This window comes from Mixophyes fleayi, chromosome 7 (assembly GCF_038048845.1).
Source record: "Mixophyes fleayi isolate aMixFle1 chromosome 7, aMixFle1.hap1, whole genome shotgun sequence".
Taxonomy (NCBI): domain Eukaryota; kingdom Metazoa; phylum Chordata; class Amphibia; order Anura; family Limnodynastidae; genus Mixophyes; species Mixophyes fleayi.
Genome location: NC_134408.1, coordinates 26,422,843 through 26,444,114, shown reverse-complemented (window position 1 = coordinate 26,444,114; position 21,272 = coordinate 26,422,843). Strand labels below are relative to the sequence as shown.

Sequence of the window (21,272 nt, the reverse complement as noted above, 5' to 3'; positions counted from 1 at the left end):
ATTTATAATATAAATCTATATATATACATATATATATATACATAAATATATATATATATATATATATATATATATATATATATATAGGCAGCACAGTGGCCTAGTGGTTAGCACTTCTGCCTCACAGCACTGGGGTCATGAGTTTCATTCCCAACCATGGCCTTATCTGTGTGGAGTTTGCATGTTCTCCCTGTGTTTGCGTGTGTTTCCTCCGGGTGCTCCTGTTTCCTTCCACACTCCAAAAACATACTGTTAGGTTAATTGGCTGCTATCAAAATTGACCCTAGTCTCTCCCTCGCTGTCTGTCTGTCTCCCTCTGTCTGTCTGTGAGTGTGTGTCTATATTAGGGAATTTAGACTGTAAGCTCCAATGGGGCAGGGACTGATGTGAATGAGTTCTCTGTACAGCGCTGCGGAATTAGTGGCGCTATATAAATAAATGATGATGATGATACAGGAAACTATGTACAGTCCTGCCTCATTGAGTGCAATCATTAATTACCAGGTAAACACAATGTGCATGTTGCACAGTAGTTATGTATGACAGAATGAAGGAAGCTATTGTGGAACTACAAGTCTGAGCATGCTTGGTAGACACCTTGTGTCTGTTCACACATAATAAACAATGCAGAAGCCCTCTATCTCAGAAACACAGTGCTGCATACAATGTCACTATCACACAGGGTTTAGTAATCTGCAGCCGGTGATCTCCAGGATTGCTCCCGTCCAGCTTAGTGTTACAATGTCTTAGATAAGCACATACGGGTCCCTGTCCCTTTAACAGTCACGAGGGGCGTGTCCTCCGGCACATGTCTTCTTAAAGCGCCAGCTGCTGCAGTCAAAAGTCACAGCCTGCCTGCAGATCCCACAGGTATTAGGGGGTATCTAACCCTGCAACTGGTTCTCCCCTCCCCGTCATGTACACCATCACCCGAGGACCCAGCAAGCTTACCACCCAGAGGAGGACAGGTAACCCACACTTGTATTACTAGCTCTGATCAATGTGTAGCTGCTGGGTGTACCCAAAGCAGAGTTTTACACATTCCCCAATTCCAAATCAGGAAACTGGTAAACCACAATCTGCTCCACTGTACCCTGATCACTGGGACCTTAGATCCTCTAAAATAGGAGGCACATGGTTTATCTGAAGACTAGCTAAGTAGCATGAGTTTGTGTGTGTAAATGTGTAGTAATGAAAGAAAAAGTGTGTGTGTATGTATGTATGTATGTGCATATATATATATATTATATATGAGAGGTTTGTTTTTTTTGTCTGTCTCAATATACTTTAATATCTGGCAATATAATAATTTACTGTTTATGCTTTGTGCAGCTCCTGTCATGTTATCCATACATCTGTGTTAAGTATTCTCCTAATTCTTTACAAATTTCCCCTCCAGGTCCCAAGCAGCAGCTTGACACTAAACTGCAGGAGCTGAAAAGCAGACAGCAGCTGATTAGCCTCAGCTCACCCAGCGCCTGTGAACCACCGTCAAGGTCAGCACACTCAGATCTATGTTTGGGGGTTGTAATGTGGGAGGGTGTCTAAAGTCTGCACCCTAAAACCATTGTCTGGGGGTGAAAGGCACAGCCGCTATGTGACCTTGTGCAGAGGTTACCATGTGCACAGTGTCATTGTCACATGATTTTTTTTACAGGGAGGGGTGTGGCTAAGCAGGTGGGAGTGAGAGGGGCTGGATACTCTTAACCCTTTGCTGCCTGCTCTGCAGTCTCACTGAAAGCACTGTAGATGTCTGTAAATGTTAAAAAAAATACAATTCTGCTATTGTATAGAACCAGCCTGATGTGTTTAATGTAGTTTACACATATGATGGTACTGAAAACATGTTTTTGAACTCTTTTATGCATGTTTCAGCAGTACGCCTAGCATTCCCCTACAGCGGCATATAAATGATAAATTCTTATATTCAGAGTAAACCTGTATTTGGGTACAAGAGATGACTTTACTAAGAATTTGTTGTCTCTCTGTTCATTCATCAGGTGTTCTTGTTGTGACAAACAGTCTAACCTCTCCCTATCGGTAGTCATTACCTGCTGTACTGGGAGGTGTGGGTGTCTGTTTTTTGAGTAAACCAGACTAATTCACCCTTTGACCTTCCCAGTGTCTCATAATTGTCTCATAATGGTTTATGATCCTAGAGAAAGTTATCACAGTGTAATAACAGCCAACTCATACAATCTCCAAGAAACAAATATCTTCTACTCCATGCATGAATTATAAGAAATAATGTACCCATGACTGTAAAGACTATTATAGGTCAGTGGAGTTACATGACCTGTATAATATGTTTTTATATGATTATGAATATATTTAAGTAGTTTCTAATATCTTTATTTCACATTAGTGGGTAAATTATTCCCATTGTATATATAGATTATGGGTTTTATTCTTGGTGGTTCAATTCCACTTTGACCCAAATTCTGCTTTTAAACCTGGCACAGACTGAGCTTGAACAAAGGGTAGAATGTACTTTATTTCTCACCATGAGGTGTAATACCACACATGTGATTCAATCATATGGGGCCATGAGCTCTAACATAAGATTCTTATCTTTGCATACTTGCTGGTATTTGGATAATATGTCCAGGGATACTGGGTTACAGAACAGGTGATTATGGGAATGCACTGAGGTGATGACCTCTCTTCAGCCAGAAGGCATGTTCTCCGGCAGGATAATCCGCTCTGTCCTTTCCTGTCTTGCAGCCTTTGTTGTGGAATCTCCTGTGTACCTATTGGTATGGATCAATGAGCGCTCTTTCAAACACATACTCTGTTAAAGCGCTTTTCAGCTGCTAATGCCCCGAAAGCTGCATTGGAAATTGAATGAATGACTTCTTATGGACCTGCTCTTATAATTTATGTTTTAAAATTGTTTTTCATGCATAGTACCCATTTTTTAATATAGGCCCCGAGCCTAAATACCAATATAGGCACAAAAATCATTTGTACACTTTCTGCACTGGTCCATAACTGTAAAAATAATGTAAGACTAATGAGCCAACTTCCTTCATGTCTCTTCCCAGCATCCACTTAGGCTGGACTGTTGGTCACTCTATTGCTGCCAACTCGTACTACAATATAGTCACTAATCTTGCCCCATTATCAAAGCTTGTGGCCCCAAAAAATGAGTTTGATAATAGTACATGAAGGTAAATACTTTAGGAAGATGATGGCTACTGACCCTTGACCTTTGTGTGTGGTCATCTTGTGATGTCACTAACAGGGCCTCCATGGTGTAGCTATCCATGTGTGGCCAAATGGGACCCTGGCCTTCATGTGGATCACCAGGATCTCCCTGTGTGTGACCTGCATTATAGCTCTGTTAGACAAACACCTTCATGGAAAATAAATGGCCATTCCTGAGACAGTCCCTGGAAACTGGGCATGGTTGGCAATGCTTGTCTGCAAGAATATTATTTTTTGGGAAGGAAAATAAAATTGACTGGTGGAGAGTCCACGGTCAGGCCAAGAATTGGTCTTCACCCTCCCCGATCACAGCTGATCTTGCCATTGATTACCCCCCCCCCCCCCAACTCATTCTCCCCCAGAAAATGATTGCTACTTAAATGTAATTAAGGATAATAAGCCCATAAATGCAGTCTACTTACCTGTCGGCTAAACTGAGTCTTGTGAGTGTAAGCGCTCGGCAATGACTGGCCAGCAGTGGATCAGAGTGCATTGGATTCATTCTGATTAGTTACCAGACTGTTTGACATCACTGATTAATGGCCTCTTCTCTGTAGTGGTGGTGGGGAGGGTACTAGGAGAGTCCCTACCTCTGCAGCTGTAGTGAGACCCCGTGCAATGAGGAACAGGACCTGTGGGTTTTGCCCAGTCCCAGTATTCCTACAGCAAAATTCCAGCTGTCCCCTTGCTCCCTCTTTAAATGCCCTTGGATGTGGCCCTTGGTTTAGGTTCATTGAAGGTTGTTATCTATCTTCTTTCCGGTGGAGGAGAGCACACTGCACTCTGGTGATGCTGTGTGACCTTCCTGCACTGTGCAGAGGAGCTCATGTGTTGGTGGTCCCTGTTCTAATAAGGCCGGCTGAGGAGCCGCTAGAGAGGGCTTAGTGGGTCGTCTGTTGCTCACCGCTGCCTTAGTTATCAGAAAGTCTGCTTTGGTCTTCCACTAGTCAGAGTGAGAGCACTTATGTATATACCACCTGACTAATCAGACTTTTACATCATAGCACACATGTATTGGTTAGGTTGTAGGTTACACATGATGCCAATGATAGTTGTCATTGGATACTCTCATATAAAATTCACCCAACAACCAGTTTTTCTGCTCATCTCAAATACAATGTCTACCAATATTTGTAATAGCCAGAGGATGACTAGTAATAAAACTTTTTGCCTTTTTTTTTAGACCCATGCACACATCTTGGCTAATGTCTGGTTACAAATTATCATGAAAGCACCATGGTAAATAGAGTTACAAGAAACAAAGAACAAAATGCCTTGTGTTAAACCCCCTGCCAAAAAACATCCCTAAATTGAGCGGTTCACACTAACCAACAATCCTTGCAGTTAGGAACAGAAGTCCTGACCTGTAGGAAAGTCCCCTATGTCAGGACTATCCCACTTAAGTCAGTTATTTTATACACAATGGTTGTTATAATTTTTTAGCTTTACAGACCATTTGGGGTAGACCATGGATCAGTTTATTCATACAGATCTATGCATAAGGCATTATTACATTACACTACAATATATGCCCCCAACAGTTCAATTAATTCTATTATAAAGAAGAAAGTGATCCTTTCCACTCTATTTTGGCATTGTATTTGAGAACACTAGGACATTACTTGTTCTAAATGCAGCGTACGAGAAGATGTATAGTGTCAAAATTGTTTTTAATATATTGCAAAAGATCAACCTGTTTGTAACATTATTGTCTCATCCTTGTACTCCAGTTTGGCTGTAAGGGTTGTGGTGAGCACAATATATGCCCATTTATATTATAAAGCCGTGTGGTTGGGTAATTCAAGGGCGTGACCTCATGTCGTGTTTTTTTTTATTTGTTTTTTTTTTTTCCATAAAACGTTTTAGAATGCTGAAGTATGAGATTGTGTCACTGGGGAGGGTCCACGTATGTTGTAAATACATGATCATGGGATGCACCCTATTTAATAAAAGTAAATCTATAAAAGTCCTGCCATAGTCTGGGGGGGGTTTGGACCCCATATGGTGTGGGAGTTACAATGGACTGCCTGGTATATTCTAATTTGTTTAACATCTTTCCCTTCTGTGCAGCCATTCTACTCCAAAATTGGTGTTCAATCGTGTGAACGGCAAGCGCACCCCGGCTGTTAGTCCCCCTGCAGAGGAGGAGGTATACACACCAGCGCATGAGGAAAACGTCCGCTTTGTATATGAGGGTAAGAAGACTGAGCGCTCCCTTTCCTCTGTAATCTGGAATTCTCTTTAGTCTTGTAATAAATCCATCCATTGAATATCATGTACTTAGTGGTGGCTGGAGGTCAGATCTGTGTTATAAGATACAGCTTGAAGGCTCTGGTCTCAAGCATTTTATCATGTTTAGCTCCTGTGACTTCATTCTTAGACTTAAACATAGTACCGGAAATACATAACTGACTTGGATGTCTGGTTTTTGTTTATTTGAATCAAGTAACTTTTATTGTAGAGTTTAGATAAGAAACAAAATAATCCTAGACAACTATAGACGTAGTATAATAAAGTAAAACAAACTAAACAAAAAACAAAGCCATATAGCGTAAATAATTATGTGATGTAGGCAAGTTTGATGTGATTCAAGCAGAGCAGGAGGATACATGGAGATATATATTGGACACTTTTAAATTTGCCATCAGCTTCCACTATGAAGGAGCGGCTAGGACTGGTTTAGACTTTTATATGGATTGGGTATCCAGGAGCCACATCCATGGTGCATAGAGTAAAGGGGAGGGAGGGACGGCGGACGGCGAGTCAGGAAAAGCAAATTTGTGTCTTTAAAAAAACAAACTTTTGGATGTCTGTCTTTAATCAAATTGGCTGTTTCAAAAATAAAAAATAGAATTGTAATTTTTAATAAAATCGGACAGAAAGTTATTTTCAAGCTTCCGGGACACAATGTAAAAAGGTTTCTCATAGAGGTAATTATTGATAATGCATCAAATACAAATAAATGTAGATGGTAAACTTAATTGATAATCCAATCTGATTGGGTGGGAAATTTTAATCCCAAAAAATGGTATTGTAATCATATGACTAAAGTCTAACCATCCTATCCCTGCCCTACATTGTGAATGCACAGAAAATATCTTCATTGTTACATTAAAATTGTAGAGGGTGTTAGGATAAAAACTAATTGGCTATAAAAAATATTTGATTATAATTTGTGCTTAAATTGTATCTTGTGTACAAAAAAAAAGAAAGGCAGCTGTTCTTTCATAAACAAGAAAAAAACATATGGTAACGGAGGGGAAGGGACCTATATATAAAATAACTACCAATGGCAGTGGTTGCATATTGCTTTATATCAACTAAATATTGTGTAGAGAGCATAACATGCTCTCGGGTATCTAATAAGTGTGAATAGAATTTTAGAACCTCTTGTGTTCTATCCTAGTATAGGAATGTGCATGTACACTTGTGGTTCTTAAGGGGGGTATTCAATTGTTCCTCCGGCCGCCGGAAAAACTAGTGCATTAAAACTAATAGCGTTTATATGGTAATATTGTGCACAAAAACTGTTAATACGGTAGTTTACTCGCTGAATTTCCTCTCGTAGCTCAGGGAGCTGCGAGATGAAATTCAGCGAGTAATTACCGTATAAACGGTAATAGTTTTAGAGCGCTCGTTTTTCCGGCAGCCGGAGGAACAATTGAATACGCCGCCTGTGTTTCCACTTTCATGGCTCTTTAAACCGTAAATAATTAATAAGAGGGTTGGCCTTTGAGATTGTTTCATCCATTAAAGGCAACATTCTGAGTGTGATATTACACTGGTTCTACTCCTGCTACAGACCCCATATTGCTCATTCAGACTGTCATGAACACCTTGAGAAAACTTCATACAAGAGATGTCAAAGGAATTGCTGAGATAAGGCTTCAGATACCATCTTTTCCCAGCATGTCGGATGTTCACGTTGGCAGCTGTTCCAATCTTTAATCGGGCCAAAACGCCATAAATTGTTTGCTCTATCTTATAGCATTTTGGCTTGACCTCTCTTTTACACTGCTGCGTAAAATAGAGGTCAAGCCAATAGAGGCGATTGTGTCCAATGCGGAAAGCATGGTAGAGCGGTGTTATGGCTCCAGAATAGGCCAAACATAAGTCTAGAAGTCTCTAAACTAGTATATGTTCCCCGAGCTGTAAAACGGGTAGTGTGCTCTGTATAGACAAGATAGAACTGGTATATGGCGCAAATACCTCTAGATCACATCTACAAGCTCAAGCAAGACGCTAGTCGCTGGAGAAGCATAGGTTACTCACCTCTGGTCTCCATGGTGCTAATTTCATTCTGTTTACTTTATGAAGAATGTGGCCTATGCAGACATTTGCCAGTGTTCATTATGTCTTACTTGTTCTCCCCAGCCTGGCAGGAGGTTCAGCATCAGTTGGACAAACCAGAACTCGACGCATGCGGTCCCCAACAATACCAAGAGCAAACATCAGATCCTTCTATTAACAGTAAGTCTACACAATATTTATTCTCCCCACAGCTTCATTACACAAAGAACTTAACAACCATAAATCAAATTTCCACTGTCTCATATATTACATTAAAATCAATAAATACATCTATATATCTTACTTCTGTGGTTTTGTTTGAATTTGTGTTGCTATTCTATGCACAAAGCTGCTTGCTGGATACAATTGTATCTATTGCATAAAGTGTCATATATCCCATTGAAATGAAAATAAACGTGCCTTATATAAACACATGGCTCAGAAGCACAAAGCCTAGAAAGAAAAAAAAAAATATTTATTTAGTGAAAGTTTCAGGAGGACTTGTTTAAGCCAACAAGTGTTGGGCACACAATGACTCTGGCTTGCTTTATTGGTTATATAAACAGCCACAATGGCAACAACTTTACAGAAAAAACAACATTCTTTCCCTTTAGATCGAACACCCATTCCTCCGAACTATTTGCACCAATAGAATATTTCATAAATCCTTTAGTTTCTGTTTCTAGGAGTTGAGGTGACCACACACGCTGGGACATCAGGAAATTGGTTCTATATCACAGCGTATGTGGCTAAAATATAACCACAATCCCTGATGTACTTTGAGAAGACCATTAGTTGGACGGTGACCCCTGTCTGTGGGTCCTATTTGTAGTAACAGTCAGCAGTGGTGCCAGATGCCCTCTGAAGGAGGAGAGGAGGGGAGGGGAGGGGAGGGGAACAAATGGCAGGATTTCATCCAGTTTGGCCATCCACTTCTCTGGCTAAATTGACTGGGTCCTGGATTGGCCTGTGTGGGGCTAGCATTTACCTTGCCTTGTATTAAACCAGAGACAAAACAAGACCGCGCTTGTTATAACCCATATTATATATGGTACCAGCTGCTTGGCAATAAGCCTGCGTTTGGCCTATACCTGGAGGCGAGTACATCTGATTTTAACTGCATTTTAATGGCGTTTAAAACATATAGGTCAGTGTAGGATCTGCATATAATGAGGTGCCCTTGACGTTGGGATGCAGGCTTAAATGTTTTGATCAAAATATGAACTAATACCTCATGTTTTCATTTTGCTAGACACATACAGATATGCAGTGTAAAGGATAAGCGCTGACAACTGTCTTTTTGTTTTGTCTTGTACTATTCCAGTGCTTTGGCCTTATTATCTGTAATAAGCTATTATGTGCGGAGAGGGAGAGTTTGTGTTGTATTTATGCTCTGTGCTTTTAGGTAGCTCAGATCATATGAAGCATGCAGTAATGTTAAACTAGCGTATCACTAGTGTTCTTTGGTTACAAAGTCTCATATGAAAACTTTATTTTGTAGGTTGGTGAGGCTGCTGTGGCTGACAGGGCCTGCTGAGACTTGTTGTTCCACAAGTTGCCAACACCAGCGTTTATCAGCCATTTGTAGATCTGTTTAGTTTAGTATCCTTCAATAGTAGCATTGATCAGCCTTATTGCTGATTGTATATAAGAAACTTTGAGCCTTTGCACTTGTGTTATGTCAGTGTATTTCTAGATGTTTGTATATACATTGTGAATGTAAGAGCTGGAAGTGATTTGAGAATCCTAATGATGAATCTTTATACTCTCTCTGCAGATTTTGTTCCTATTGATCTTGAAGAATGGTGGGCCGAACGGTTTCTGGCCAATATCGAGAACTAAGAATAACAGAAGAGACCCCCTTCGTCCCGTATTTTATTACTACAGCTAAATATGCACATTTTTGCCTCCTGCATTAGTATAACAGAGTTTGGCATCAGACTGCGACACTCTTCCCATAGCGGGAAACCATGCGATGGACGCACAAAGACACTTTCCTGACCATGTGCCTCTTCCGTCTCTACTGTGATTCGTCCTTTACAGAGTTTTCCAGGTTACTTGAGAAAGCACAGAATGAATGTTTGGGATACTGTTCTAAAAGTACTCCGGGCTTTGTAGTACAAGATGGGGAGGGAGCAGTATTGTACAGAGATGACCCCACTCATCACAGAGGTAGAGTAATGCACTACGGTTTATTGAAGGGATAACAATCATAGGGGCATATTCAATTACGATCCGCGTCTGCGATTACGCATTGGGGGCACAGGCCCCGGTACCGCAACATTGTGGATTTCGGTGCTTTATGCGCAGCCGCGAATCGTAATTGAATATGCCCTAAGAATAGTTTAGTGATGTTAATGTTTAACCCGACTTATTAAATGTCTTATGTGAACAATGATCCACCATTAACTGTCTGTTAGAGCAGGCAGATCATTTCTCTGTACTGGTTTTCCTGTCTGTGTGGGTATGATCTGTGGCCACATGCCCGAGACTTGTCTCCCTCGTGTCTTGTTCTTCAGGTGTTTTGTTTTTTAAATCGGAGGGGTCTGTACAGAACGGGAAATGTCTATTTTTCTAAATAAAGTTTGGGGTTTTTTTGTGCCTTGAAATGTAAATTACGGATGTAGCGGTATATTAGCATCGGAGTGTACAGAGAAGTATTTCTAAATGATCCTCCTCAACACCAAAGTTTGTCCACTGTCTAAATGTATTAACCTTGTATCAACAACGCAAATGGTGTCAGTATAAAACGTAACGTTACTGTACAGCTGCTGAGAATACGGTGTAGTCGTGGTGAACATGTGGACCATACACTCTGACTTGCACTCTACCACATGGGCACAACATCATCATCAGTGCTAATAGCGATCAGTGAGCTTGTGGAGACGTACACACCACATTCATCATCCTGGACCGACCACGACTGACGTTTTCATGGCAATCAGCAATGGACCCCCCCCATTTGAACTTTCAGTCTGTGTTCAAGGTTCCCATTAGCATTTTTTTTTAATAAAAAAAAAAATATATATTTCTATTGACCTGTTAACACTACCGTGATAGATGTCCGCAATAAAAAAAAAAAAAGCCAGAATTATTCAAATTTAGCTTGAACCTGTTCAGCTTTCATCATTTTAATATTTATTTATTTTTGTCCCCTAAATGAAATTACAAATTTTAGAAATGATTTGAGTATTTTGCTACTGGTGAGTATTAGTAAGTGAGAATATCCAAAGTACTGCTCCTGAAAACCTTCTGTGACATCAGGCTGCAGCATCTACTACGTTGGCTCTAAATGATCACGGTTGCAGAAACGTCTGCCCACAGCAAATTTAGATAATGCCCAAGATACGTATAACAGATGGGGAGAGGCACCGTTGTATTGATCCTTATTCTAAATAATTGTGTTACTAACTGTTCATTACAACTAAACTTTGGTCAGTCTGTACTATTAATATTATTTTTTCCAAAACTGCACGAGAGGTCCATTTGAATCCTGTGAAGACCATTTACAACATGCATGATTCAAAATGGGCTTTGGAGATGTCATGCAACTTGATTTGTGCTGCTGTGGCTCCATTTAAACAGGTGCATTCTTAGGGCTGGTTTTTGCGTTGTCGAAGGGGGCACAGTCATTTTTACACCAGCAGATTCTTGTCGCTATACTGTTGCAGCGATACACTTCAAGTAATGCAACCCAAGTCCCTTCAAACAGACAAGTGTGACATATATCAACAGAAGCCCTGATGTCCCATCACTATCATGTTTAAATCATAAATATGGATAAACTGGAGAAAAAAAATAATTAAGCTATAATATATGAAATGGGTTGCTCTAAAGTGGTAATAGGAGGATAAGCTTTAGCGTGATGTTTATAATATTGCACAAAGCACATCGTCAGATTTTTCTGCTTGAATATTTTCCTAGTTCGCTAAAAAGGGTATACGACAGAGCCAGAAATGGCAATTGGGTATAATAAAAATATCCCGCATACATTAGGGGACGGAAACCCCAATAATTATTGTGATTGGCTGAGGGACTCTGCTGCAGCTGTGTGTGTTTGGCTGAAGAGGACATCCCAAGGCAGGAAGTAAGCCAATCACACGACACATTCAATCCCAGAACGCCCCCTTGTGGTCAGTCATAATCATTATTGCATGTGGCCATGAATTTCCATCCTCTAAGGAAAGCAAAACAATCATCATCATCTATTTATATAACGCCAACATATTCCGTAACGCTTTAGAATTGGGGACAAACATAGTAAACTAATAAACTGGGTAAAACTGACAAAGAGGTGAGAACAATGATTAGATCCTAAAGCTTATTTCTATCTAACATAGTATATTACATTATATATTGTTGAAGGCTTCCAGTTGTAGGGTTCCATATAACATCAGACAGGACAGCAATGCTTTCCAATGAAGCTGCTGCATGGATGGAGTTCTATCACATTGCACCTGTTACATGCAACAAGTCATGTCCATTCACATGAACGGGAGTTGCATTTTGGCATATGTTGGAAGCATAAGAGAGACCAGGAGCTGGATATAAGAACTGTATGCAATGGATACTAAATATTTTGTTTGCGCTGTTAAATGCTCGGATTGGTTACATGTTGCTGTGGCCCCTCCCACTTCAAAGTTGCCTACATATACAATAGCAGGCGGATCAGTAATACTCCCCTGTTCACATTCTAATGCTCTGATTCAAGAACCTGTAGCCAATCTCCGCCATTTCAATATGAACACAATATGCGCTCTGACCCTAGTTAAATGCACATGAAAAAGTTGCATGGAATGGGATTTTGTCGTGCAAGGAAAACTTGAAGCCTAACTTACCATTTCAGACGTCCACAACATCCAGGGGCATTGGTGGATGAATCTTCGGTTATGGTAATTTGATACGTTTACCTGTGTTAATAAAGAATAATCTTTGATCTCTGAGCCATGTTATAGAAACTCCGCCATAAAAGAGGCTCTATACTCAGTGTCACGCTTCAGTTGCTGGGGTGCAGACCTCTCAGCTCTGCCAATTTCTAGAGTGCACTTTTTAAAATGTTGGGGACATCCACTGAAGTGCACATTTAACGTCTTCATGCAGGCACACGCTAGATATCTCAGATTGTAAGCTTACGAGCAGGGCCTTCTCACCTCTTTGTCTGCTTTACTCAGTTTGTTTATTAGTTTACTAAGATTTGTCCCCAATTGTAAAGCGCTACGGAATATGTTAGCGCTATATAAATAAATGATGATGATATCTGCTGAATCTCACATCACTATGTGCTGTTGTGGACCCCACTCCTCCCACTATAACTCTATAAGTGTGTGGCTTCTTGCTGGTCTCCATTCCCCTCTTATTATGACACTGTCCATCTTAGTCTTCTAAGACTCTTGGGTTTATAGTATTCCCACTCCATATGAAAGAAGAAGCAGGCAATGGCATTATTACACACAGATGAACAAATGATTTGTATTAGTCTGACTGCCATTGCAACGTTGGGACACTCAAGGCTGCCTTGAGAAAGACTTAAACTTAGAAGTCGAAACGCGTTGGTGTTCATTACATCTTATGTGTGGGTCAAGGAGCTGCAGAGATGGACGATCCATGTAACCTGGGGACCTGTCTACATATCTCTATGTGCCGTTTACATAGATAAGTTTGCTACGAGTCCACCTATTGTTTTTATGTTATTTTAAGTCAATTTTATTTCAAGTCATTTGTATTTATCATACTAAAATTTATTAAAGAGGTAATGCACTAGAATTTGTTTATTACTTTTTTTATGGACACTGGAGAGGTTATAGTGGTATAGAAATACAGCCAGTGAGATGCAGTATGTGAGGCGTGGATCAAGTTGAAATTTTGGAAGCATACACCCTGCTGGGGGGGGGGGGTGTGGAGCATCGCGGGTGAAGGTGCAACCTCACATCTCTCACGGGGAACTGGATTTTATCTATGACGATACATAATATTGTATTCTGGATTTGAACTCCTGTGCTACACTATATCGGGTGTTTGAGTTGTCTTTTAGACAAAGCCGAGTGGAGTTTTCCTCCGAACAGATGAATTTTTCCGCTATACCGACATAGACAAGGATCACCATCTCTCTGTGTTTATATAAGAGCGAATGCTGTATGTACTCTTTTATATATTATTTTCTATATGTTCTAGAGCTACCTTTGCACGTATTTGGCTGCATTATCACATACTGATTTGATCAATTCTTTTCTAATGTTCACGCTGCAGAATTTGCCCAACATCGGTCCATCGTTTATAGAGATTTTTAGTCCGGTTATAAAAATCAAACTATATGATGTGTTTTGGGACGATAAAACATGACCGTGGGAGCGTACACACTAATGAGTTATCAGACCTAATAGTCATTTATCATGTGATCGTCCCGATAAACCTGTAGTATGTACCCAGCCTAACTGTTGCCGTTCCGCCTACGGCCATATAAGGACGTCTCGCTCTTCCTAAACACCAGGACCTTTAGATGATGCAATCTGATAATAAAGTTGACAAAGTCTGTGCCTTTCAAAAGAGCAGCATAAATAAGATTTTTTTTTAATTATTTTTTTCTTTTACAATCAAATGCCTGTATTGAGCAGTTAAAATATATTCCAAAGACTAAGGGACCTTACAGAGCATCACACACACATTATTCCCTGTTCACAAAAGAACACAAGCTTTGGGTTAGTTTCGCAACAAGGATCAAATCAGTGCAGACCATGCAGTGGATATCTTTCCCACAGAGATGTACATTCACTTTAGCCATTTGTTTTTCTTCTTTTGGGGGAGAGCTGAGTTGCATTAATAAAGATCCCGCAGCTGCCAACAGGTAAAATATTAAGTATTCATTCCCAAGTTGAAGCTGATATTCCTTAATGCTCCTGGGCACCTCTGTTGGCATCCAGACAGCAGTAAGGCACGTTGGGAGTAGGGTTACAGCTGCAAGTAATGTCAGAATAGCAGCTACAATTACAAAGTATTCAACATCTTATAGTAATCATGATTCGGAAATAAGAAATCCCTTCTTTGTTGAACTCCCTTTAGGCCTAAAAGTGTCCCAACTATATATAAAAAAACAAAACAGAACTTGCATTATTTGAAATCATCGTAGTGCTAGGCATGTCTTCCATTCCAGCAGTAAAACAATTAGGTCATCAGAACAATCATCTGATAGACCAGTGCCTTGTAGGACTCAAAGAGTGCAAATGTCAGTGGTAGATCTTGGTTCAGTGCGGTTACTCCCACAAAAGTAGAACGGTGGACAGAGTATGAGGGAGAGGTGGACATCAGGTTATTACACAATGCAATGGATGAATATAAAATTTAGGAAAAAGGAGGCACCAGAGGGAATTGGTCATCGTCGAAGGAGTCCAACAAGAGGTGGAATCGGCTCTCGCTGGAATGTTTGGAATTAGGAACAATCTTCATTTTAGAGTCTGGACAGAAAGTTCTCAAAGTTGTAACAGAAGTGGTCAGACATGGAACCGGTACTTTCACGGCGGAAAGATATAGTCCTGGATAGACAACAACATAAGGGAAGTCCTGGACGGAGACACGGTTGAGGAGGACAACCCTGGACGGACACACAGATGAAATTATAGAGCAAAACGTAACGTCACTGTTAACATTAGACAGTCCGTCTGCACCAGAGGCAGCGTCTGCATTCAGAAGTGGACAAACCATGTGGTTCTTTGAAACAAACACCCTGAGCTTCCGGCAAGACCAGGTCCTTCTATATTGGACATCCCTCTGGTGGCTGCTGGAAATGACTGAAGCTCAGGAAGACTTGCTCCAATGAGATCTGACTCACGCAATAATCCTCCAAATCAAAGTTCTCCTTGGCCTTTTCTAAAGTCCCAAATACCTGGTAAGAACAAATAATGGTAAAAACCTGGGAAGTATATAATACATAACATATTCAACTGGCACTTAGGTGAATTTGTAGGGTTGACTGGTCCACCACAGCTGCTACAACAAACAATGTGACCAAGGGGCATTAAAATGTCCTGAAACATTGGATTAAACACAGATAGATTGCGAGTAGAACCATTGAACAGTGTGCATGAACCGGCAGGAAGTAATTAACTAACTGATCAAAGGTCATTCGTAAGTATGCAGAACATCTAGTCAGAGATTAACTTGATCACAATGCAAAACAAATGAGAAGCCAGGATTGCAGGATAAAAGTCAAGCGATTAGAGGACATCCTGAGGATACGGCAACACGTGGCTTAATAGTTACTTAGTTAGTAAGACTGAAACAACACAGCAAGTCATGTTCTTACCTGTGCCCAAGTCAGGTCCTGGTTTGTAAGATGGTAATGGACCATACCCTGGTGCTCGTGCTTCAGATGGCTGCCTGCAGGGGGCATCAAAACATGTGGCCGTGTAAACAAGGGCTGACCATCCAAAAATTAGTGAACATTTTCTGCACTAGTAAAATAAACTTTTGAGGTTTCACTGCTTGCACCATGTTTTCTAGGTACAGGGTGCAATTAAGTAAAGGGAGGACAGGCTTGGGCAATTCTTGGAATTACAAGTCCCAGAATGCACTGCTAGGGAGAGACAGGACAATAGTGGCTGGAACCTCACCTACAAAAGCTGAAGAATCACGTGAAAGGAACATAGAAGCACATAAACCAATCCTGAAGATAAAGCAATGCACTTAGTAACAGCAGCCATATATCACTGTTAAATATGTTTGATAAAATTAGATATAAGTCACATTTGCAAAATGTTGCCATTAAAAAAGAAAGCATAATTTTGATTATATTTAATATTAAAAGTGCTTCTTAAATGTGTTAATACCTCGTGAATGACATAGCACACAACGGAAGTTGCCCACTTTTAAAACACTGGGGACAGCTATGATAGGCAAACTGAGGGGGGTGTTTCTAGTGCCTGGAAACCCCCCTCCAAGCCTGGGGCACTGTATAATTGAGGTGGCTGAACCCTGCCCCCGCTTCACACAGCTCTGCTTGAAAAGGGGGAGCTGTGTGCACCTAACAATAGGGCACGCAGCATTGCCCATGTATATTATGGGGATAGGAAGAGTTGGAGAGCAGCCAAGCACTGTCTAAAATTATAGCCACGCCCCCATGCATGCTGGTCACGCCCACTGGCGACGTGGTGTGGAAACCCCCCTCTACAAATCCTGCGTTTGCCCCTGGCTATACATCATAGAAGATACCCCCCAAAAACAGTGATAGAATCCCTTTGGTAAACTAAATGTTGAGGGCCCAGTTCCAGATCTGCCTGGGTCCTCTCATCCGTCTGTGCTGTCCATCTAGAAACTGATGACGTGACTTCAATGATTGACAACCTCACATCATTAGATTACCGCAGTCATATCAGCCTTAGCGGTGTCCATGAATATACTCACCAGGGAAGACAGTCTCTACAAAGTCTTTAAAGGCAATTAAATCATCTCCCTCTCTGGAAGTCTTGGCGAGTAACGTGTACCCGCTACCAAACTTGCTCTTCAGGTGTTGGGGGCTGCCGAGGCACTTCAGCTGACCATTCACCATTATGGCAAGCCGCGTGCAGAGTGCTTCACACTCCTCCATGCTGAGGAAAGAGGAAACAAAGCAAATTACTTTGGACCCCAATGCTCAGTTTCTGTCTTTGCCATGTGTGATGGAAATTATAAATAAAGTTTTTATTTATTTAAAAAATAAAAATAAAAAAAAAAAAGAAATTTTCAATTTCACTGCTCTTCCTCTTGCCCACTCCAGTTTGTATTCTTACCTATGAGAGGTGATGATCACAGCCTTCCCGCTCTCCCGTGTCCTCGTCACTGCGTCCCACAGCAATCTACGGGCCACGGGGTCCATTCCAGTGGATGGTTCATCCATGAAAATGACCGGAGGACCGCCAATCAGAGCAATGCCAGCACTGAGCTTCCTCTTGTTCCCACCGCTGACATAGATAAAAAACACGGGAGAGAAGTGAATAATAAAGAGAGATGTAAGTGGAGAATGTAAGGAAGACAGGAAACCTGTATACCATCTTTTCTTGGCTGCGCACAGTATATTATTTATAGCAGCACATCTTATTGCATGCGGGAAGTAGTCAGGCCCTTCTCACCTGTACGCTCGCACCAGCTTATTGGCATGGGCTTCCAGCAGTAGCCCCCGCAGCATATTCTCTACACAGCTGCTGATATACATCTCCGGCACGCCTCGAAGACGGGCATACATGCACAGGGTTTCTCGACCAGTCATGTGGTCCAGCAGTGGGTCAAACTGCGGACAATAGCCAATCCTCTGCTGGACCTTAAAAACGATGTTACAGGTTATAAGACAGATGTTCTAGTGATTAGTCCAGTCCACGCGCACATTGTATCATATACTCTCAGAATCACCTTCTTGATGTTGTGTAGGATGCTGTGCCCATCGATGTACGCATCCCCAGAGCTGACACTTTCGTCTCCGGTCAACATCCGGAAGGTGGTGGTCTTACCAGCGCCATTAAAGCCGAGCAGCCCAAAGCATTCTCCCCGGCTGACAGCTAGAGATATACGGTCAACGGCCAGGACAAAGGCTCGCCGCCCATAAACCTTTTTAGTTACAGAAATAAAGGAATTACAATAAACCCCAAAAGTTGAAAAAATTCCTAAAAGAAGAATGAACGCAAAAAGTAATGTTTAACCTGTGTATGCCAAACACCCCCATCACAAACACGCCAACAACTCATAGACAGTGCCTATAGCAGAAAAAAGAGCTCAAATGATAAAGCATAGTATGTCAGTTATGTTTGCTGTGACATCACTGGCCCAGCCACTGTATGATTCCACCAATCTCTAGTCTAGGTAACAGAAATACTGTGTATAGAAGGCTTGGAAGCTAGTCACACTGGTTGTCATCTGCCCCAGAGTGAAGCAAGATAGAAAAAGCACCACCCTTCTAAGCAAAGTCTGCTTTCTCTAAAATGATACCTCACTCAGCATGATGGACAGAATTGGTAATGTATAAGCACATTGGTTATTTCAGGAAAACTACTCAGCTCAGTAATACAAGGGGGCTTTTGCACCCATTTAATCAATCCTTTGCTCACCTTGCTGAGCTCCCGGATTACTAGTGGGCTGCTGAGTGCAGACAGCTGCTCCACAGGAGACTCCAACACCTTCTTCCTCTCATCGGCCACATCTCGGTCCTCCGGGGGAGTCACCGGGGACTCTGGCGGTGCAGACTGGGAAGATGGATTATTCATAAATGTATCACGTAAGGCAGGAGTGGACAGTCTGTGTTTTGATGATTAGTACACCCACTAAATCAAAGACTGACTGGGAGTTATTTTATGAAATCATCACCTCCCAACATCATTTTATAGGAGGGCATCAATTAAGTGGGGGCAACTAATTCGGGCTCCACCATTTGGGCACCAGGTCATTAAAAAACTGCGGCTAGGGAATTGGATTAGGGACGGTGAACCCTGTTTGGGACTGGGGTTAAGCTTTAGGGACCAATGGATGCTGGGGATAATGGGCTGTTGTGTCATATAAATGATGGTGGGGGGAGGGGCTGCATGATTTCTGATATATATATATATATATATATATATATATATATATATATATATATATATATAGTAAAGATATTGTCAGACATATAGTGACAAGAGGGGCTGTGCAATTTTTAATAGTGTGTGTGTGTGTGTGTGTGGTGGGGGGTCGCTGTGTACTTGGAATTATAGAGGGGAGTAAAGGAGAGCGGTCTATGGTACATAGTAAGGAGAAAGGGGGTGCTGTGTAAAGATCCAATTCTAGATATACATTTTTTTTTTTTTTTTTTAATTATAACTATACACAAAACATATTTTTTAGACAACTGTCTGTGCAGTGCCGATAATAACTGCAGCACTATGTGGATTTGCAAATGTGAGATGGGACTTGGGACTCATTGGTTAGTAAATAATAATTTTAATTGTTTTAAAAGTGGCCGCACTCAGTGGGGCCATATAGATCACCCAAAGGCTGCTGGGGGTTCCTCCATATTGGATCGAGTTCATTTGGGTTTCACTTTGATTGGGCTCCAATACATTTGGGTACACTTCAATTAAGCACTATTTATTCTGGCTATGTTAATTTAGGTTCCAACCATAAATTCCTAACACCTGTCCCTAGTCCAAATCTCCTATCCCTATCCCCAGACCCTGTCCATAATGCTAAAAAAAACCAAAGTCCCCATTTTCTAACCTGAGCCCCAATACAAATTTAACCTCAGTCCTTAGTCCAAATCCCTAACTTCAACCCCCAATCCCTTATCCCAGTCGCCAAACACACAATCCCAATCTCTAACCCCAGTATCTAGTCTCAGTCCATTGCTCAAGGCCCGTATCCCACTCCGCAAACCCAATCTCCAGCTATTAATCCCAGTTCACAACCCGTAACCCCAGCCCCAACTCAAGTCCTCAATACATATACCAATAATGTGGATATTTAAAATCAACTGGTGTCCAATGGACTTGGTGCCAAAATAATATTATGTACCCTATTCAAATGCTGCAATATGTGTGCACAGACTTGTACAAAAATATTGCAGCTCGTGAATGATCTTCTCAGTAAAAAGTTCTTCAATTCACTGAAAGGAAACCCGGCCCAGTTAAACTTCTATTAAATATCAATTTTTTGGGCATTTAGTTCCACTTTCATTTCCCTGGTTATTCTTCCAACACAATTATTTTACTTCTCCTGTCAAACCACCACCACATTCCCCAATCGTCCTTCATCGTACCCAGTAACGGCGCCTGAATCGGCACAGCTGGCAGAGAACCTGGCTCTCGATAACAAAGAGAAGGCAGAGGAAGGCCAAGCCCTGGACAGCCATAGACGTTAAGTATCGCCCCACTCCCGGGGGGGAGAAAGAGTAGTAATTTGTTTGATAGGAGATGTCTGGAAAGGCAGAATAAAGAAAAAGATGGATTAATAAAAGGACTCTGTCGGCCGTCACATTGACCAAAATGATTTGATAATAACTAATATCATATTTAGAGAAAATGTTTAAAAGAGATTGTTTGTAGGGCTCATGTCTCTCTTTAGTAAGTAGTCACCCCAGGGCAACAATAGGGTCCCACTTCTGGGATCCTCAACCATTACTTTATTACGGTTAACTGCATGCTGAATAAAGAAGTTGCTGTGTGGAAAGATCCCAGCTGTCCATGCAACGTACTGTATGGAGGAGAGGTGTGAATGCGGAAACTTCATTACCTGGTTGCAGTTTCTGTTTAAATAAAAGCAGCATTTAATACAAACCTCCCAGGCATGGCACATTCTCCCGACCTCCACAAAGCTTCAGAGCCGTAAGCTGTGTGGTCAGTAACACGGCAGCGATAATACGATAATGGAGCCGGACACAAATCTGCTCGCTCTATGGAATCAATTGTATCCAAGGCAGAGAACACGGCAAAGAGTTGTCCCAACCGAGGACATATATTATTCTGAGCCACATTGGCTCCTCGTGTCTTTCTAATTAGAGGGTGAGAGACGGGACCTTCCCTACCCTTTGCATTCACATATGCCCGCTGTCCGAATGCTGGATTGGGTTCTGATCAGTGACAAGCCCATGACATATGGATAACATCGGTGCCATGTTCATCAAACTACTGGGGAAACATAAGTGCTCTGTGGAAGAGAGCATGGTCACCCTGGAAGACATCCCTCCCACCTGGAAAGAAGATGATCACTCGGTACCATTAAGTAGTGATTAACATTGACCTTGAACTACTCCCAAACCAGGCCAAGGAAATGTACATCACATCATCACT

At 41.4% G+C, this 21,272-nt stretch overlaps 2 protein-coding genes across 2 annotated transcripts in view; one reads left to right on the top strand and one right to left on the bottom strand.

The window, feature by feature from the left end:
* Positions 1–820: 820 nt before the first annotated feature.
* MCRIP2 (MAPK regulated corepressor interacting protein 2) lies at positions 821–10,098 on the top strand. Its single transcript, XM_075179485.1, has 5 exons — positions 821–968; positions 1,400–1,496; positions 5,278–5,402; positions 7,582–7,677; positions 9,275–10,098. The coding sequence occupies exons 1-5, from the start codon at positions 917–919 to the stop codon at positions 9,337–9,339; spliced, it is 435 nt and encodes a 144-aa protein (XP_075035586.1). The 5' UTR covers positions 821–916; the 3' UTR covers positions 9,340–10,098.
* Positions 10,099–14,032: 3,934 nt separating this feature from the next.
* Positions 14,033–21,272, bottom strand: part of ABCA3 (ATP binding cassette subfamily A member 3) — a 34,767-nt gene continuing 27,527 nt past the window's right edge. Inside the window, exons 24-31 of the mRNA XM_075179483.1 lie at positions 20,243–20,400; positions 18,564–18,698; positions 17,872–18,066; positions 17,595–17,782; positions 17,256–17,426; positions 16,891–17,075; positions 15,794–15,867; positions 14,033–15,373 (exon numbers count right to left, since the gene is read on the bottom strand). Of these exons, the coding sequence (XP_075035584.1) occupies positions 15,242–15,373; positions 15,794–15,867; positions 16,891–17,075; positions 17,256–17,426; positions 17,595–17,782; positions 17,872–18,066; positions 18,564–18,698; positions 20,243–20,400 (1,238 nt within the window). The 3' untranslated portion in view covers positions 14,033–15,241. The remainder of the gene's footprint in view (positions 15,374–15,793; positions 15,868–16,890; positions 17,076–17,255; positions 17,427–17,594; positions 17,783–17,871; positions 18,067–18,563; positions 18,699–20,242; positions 20,401–21,272) is intronic.

What these genes read in the sequence shown, in the direction of transcription:
- MCRIP2 (XM_075179485.1), top strand. Translation starts at nt 917, where the DNA reads ATGTACACCATCACCCGAGGACCCAGCAAGCTTACCACCCAGAGGAGG. An exon ending in TACCACCCAGAGGAGGACAG is followed by an intron (nt 969 to 1,399) that starts GTAACCCACACT and finishes TTTCCCCTCCAG; the next exon opens with GTCCCAAGCAGCAGCTTGAC. An exon ending in GCCTGTGAACCACCGTCAAG is followed by an intron (nt 1,497 to 5,277) that starts GTCAGCACACTC and finishes CCTTCTGTGCAG; the next exon opens with CCATTCTACTCCAAAATTGG.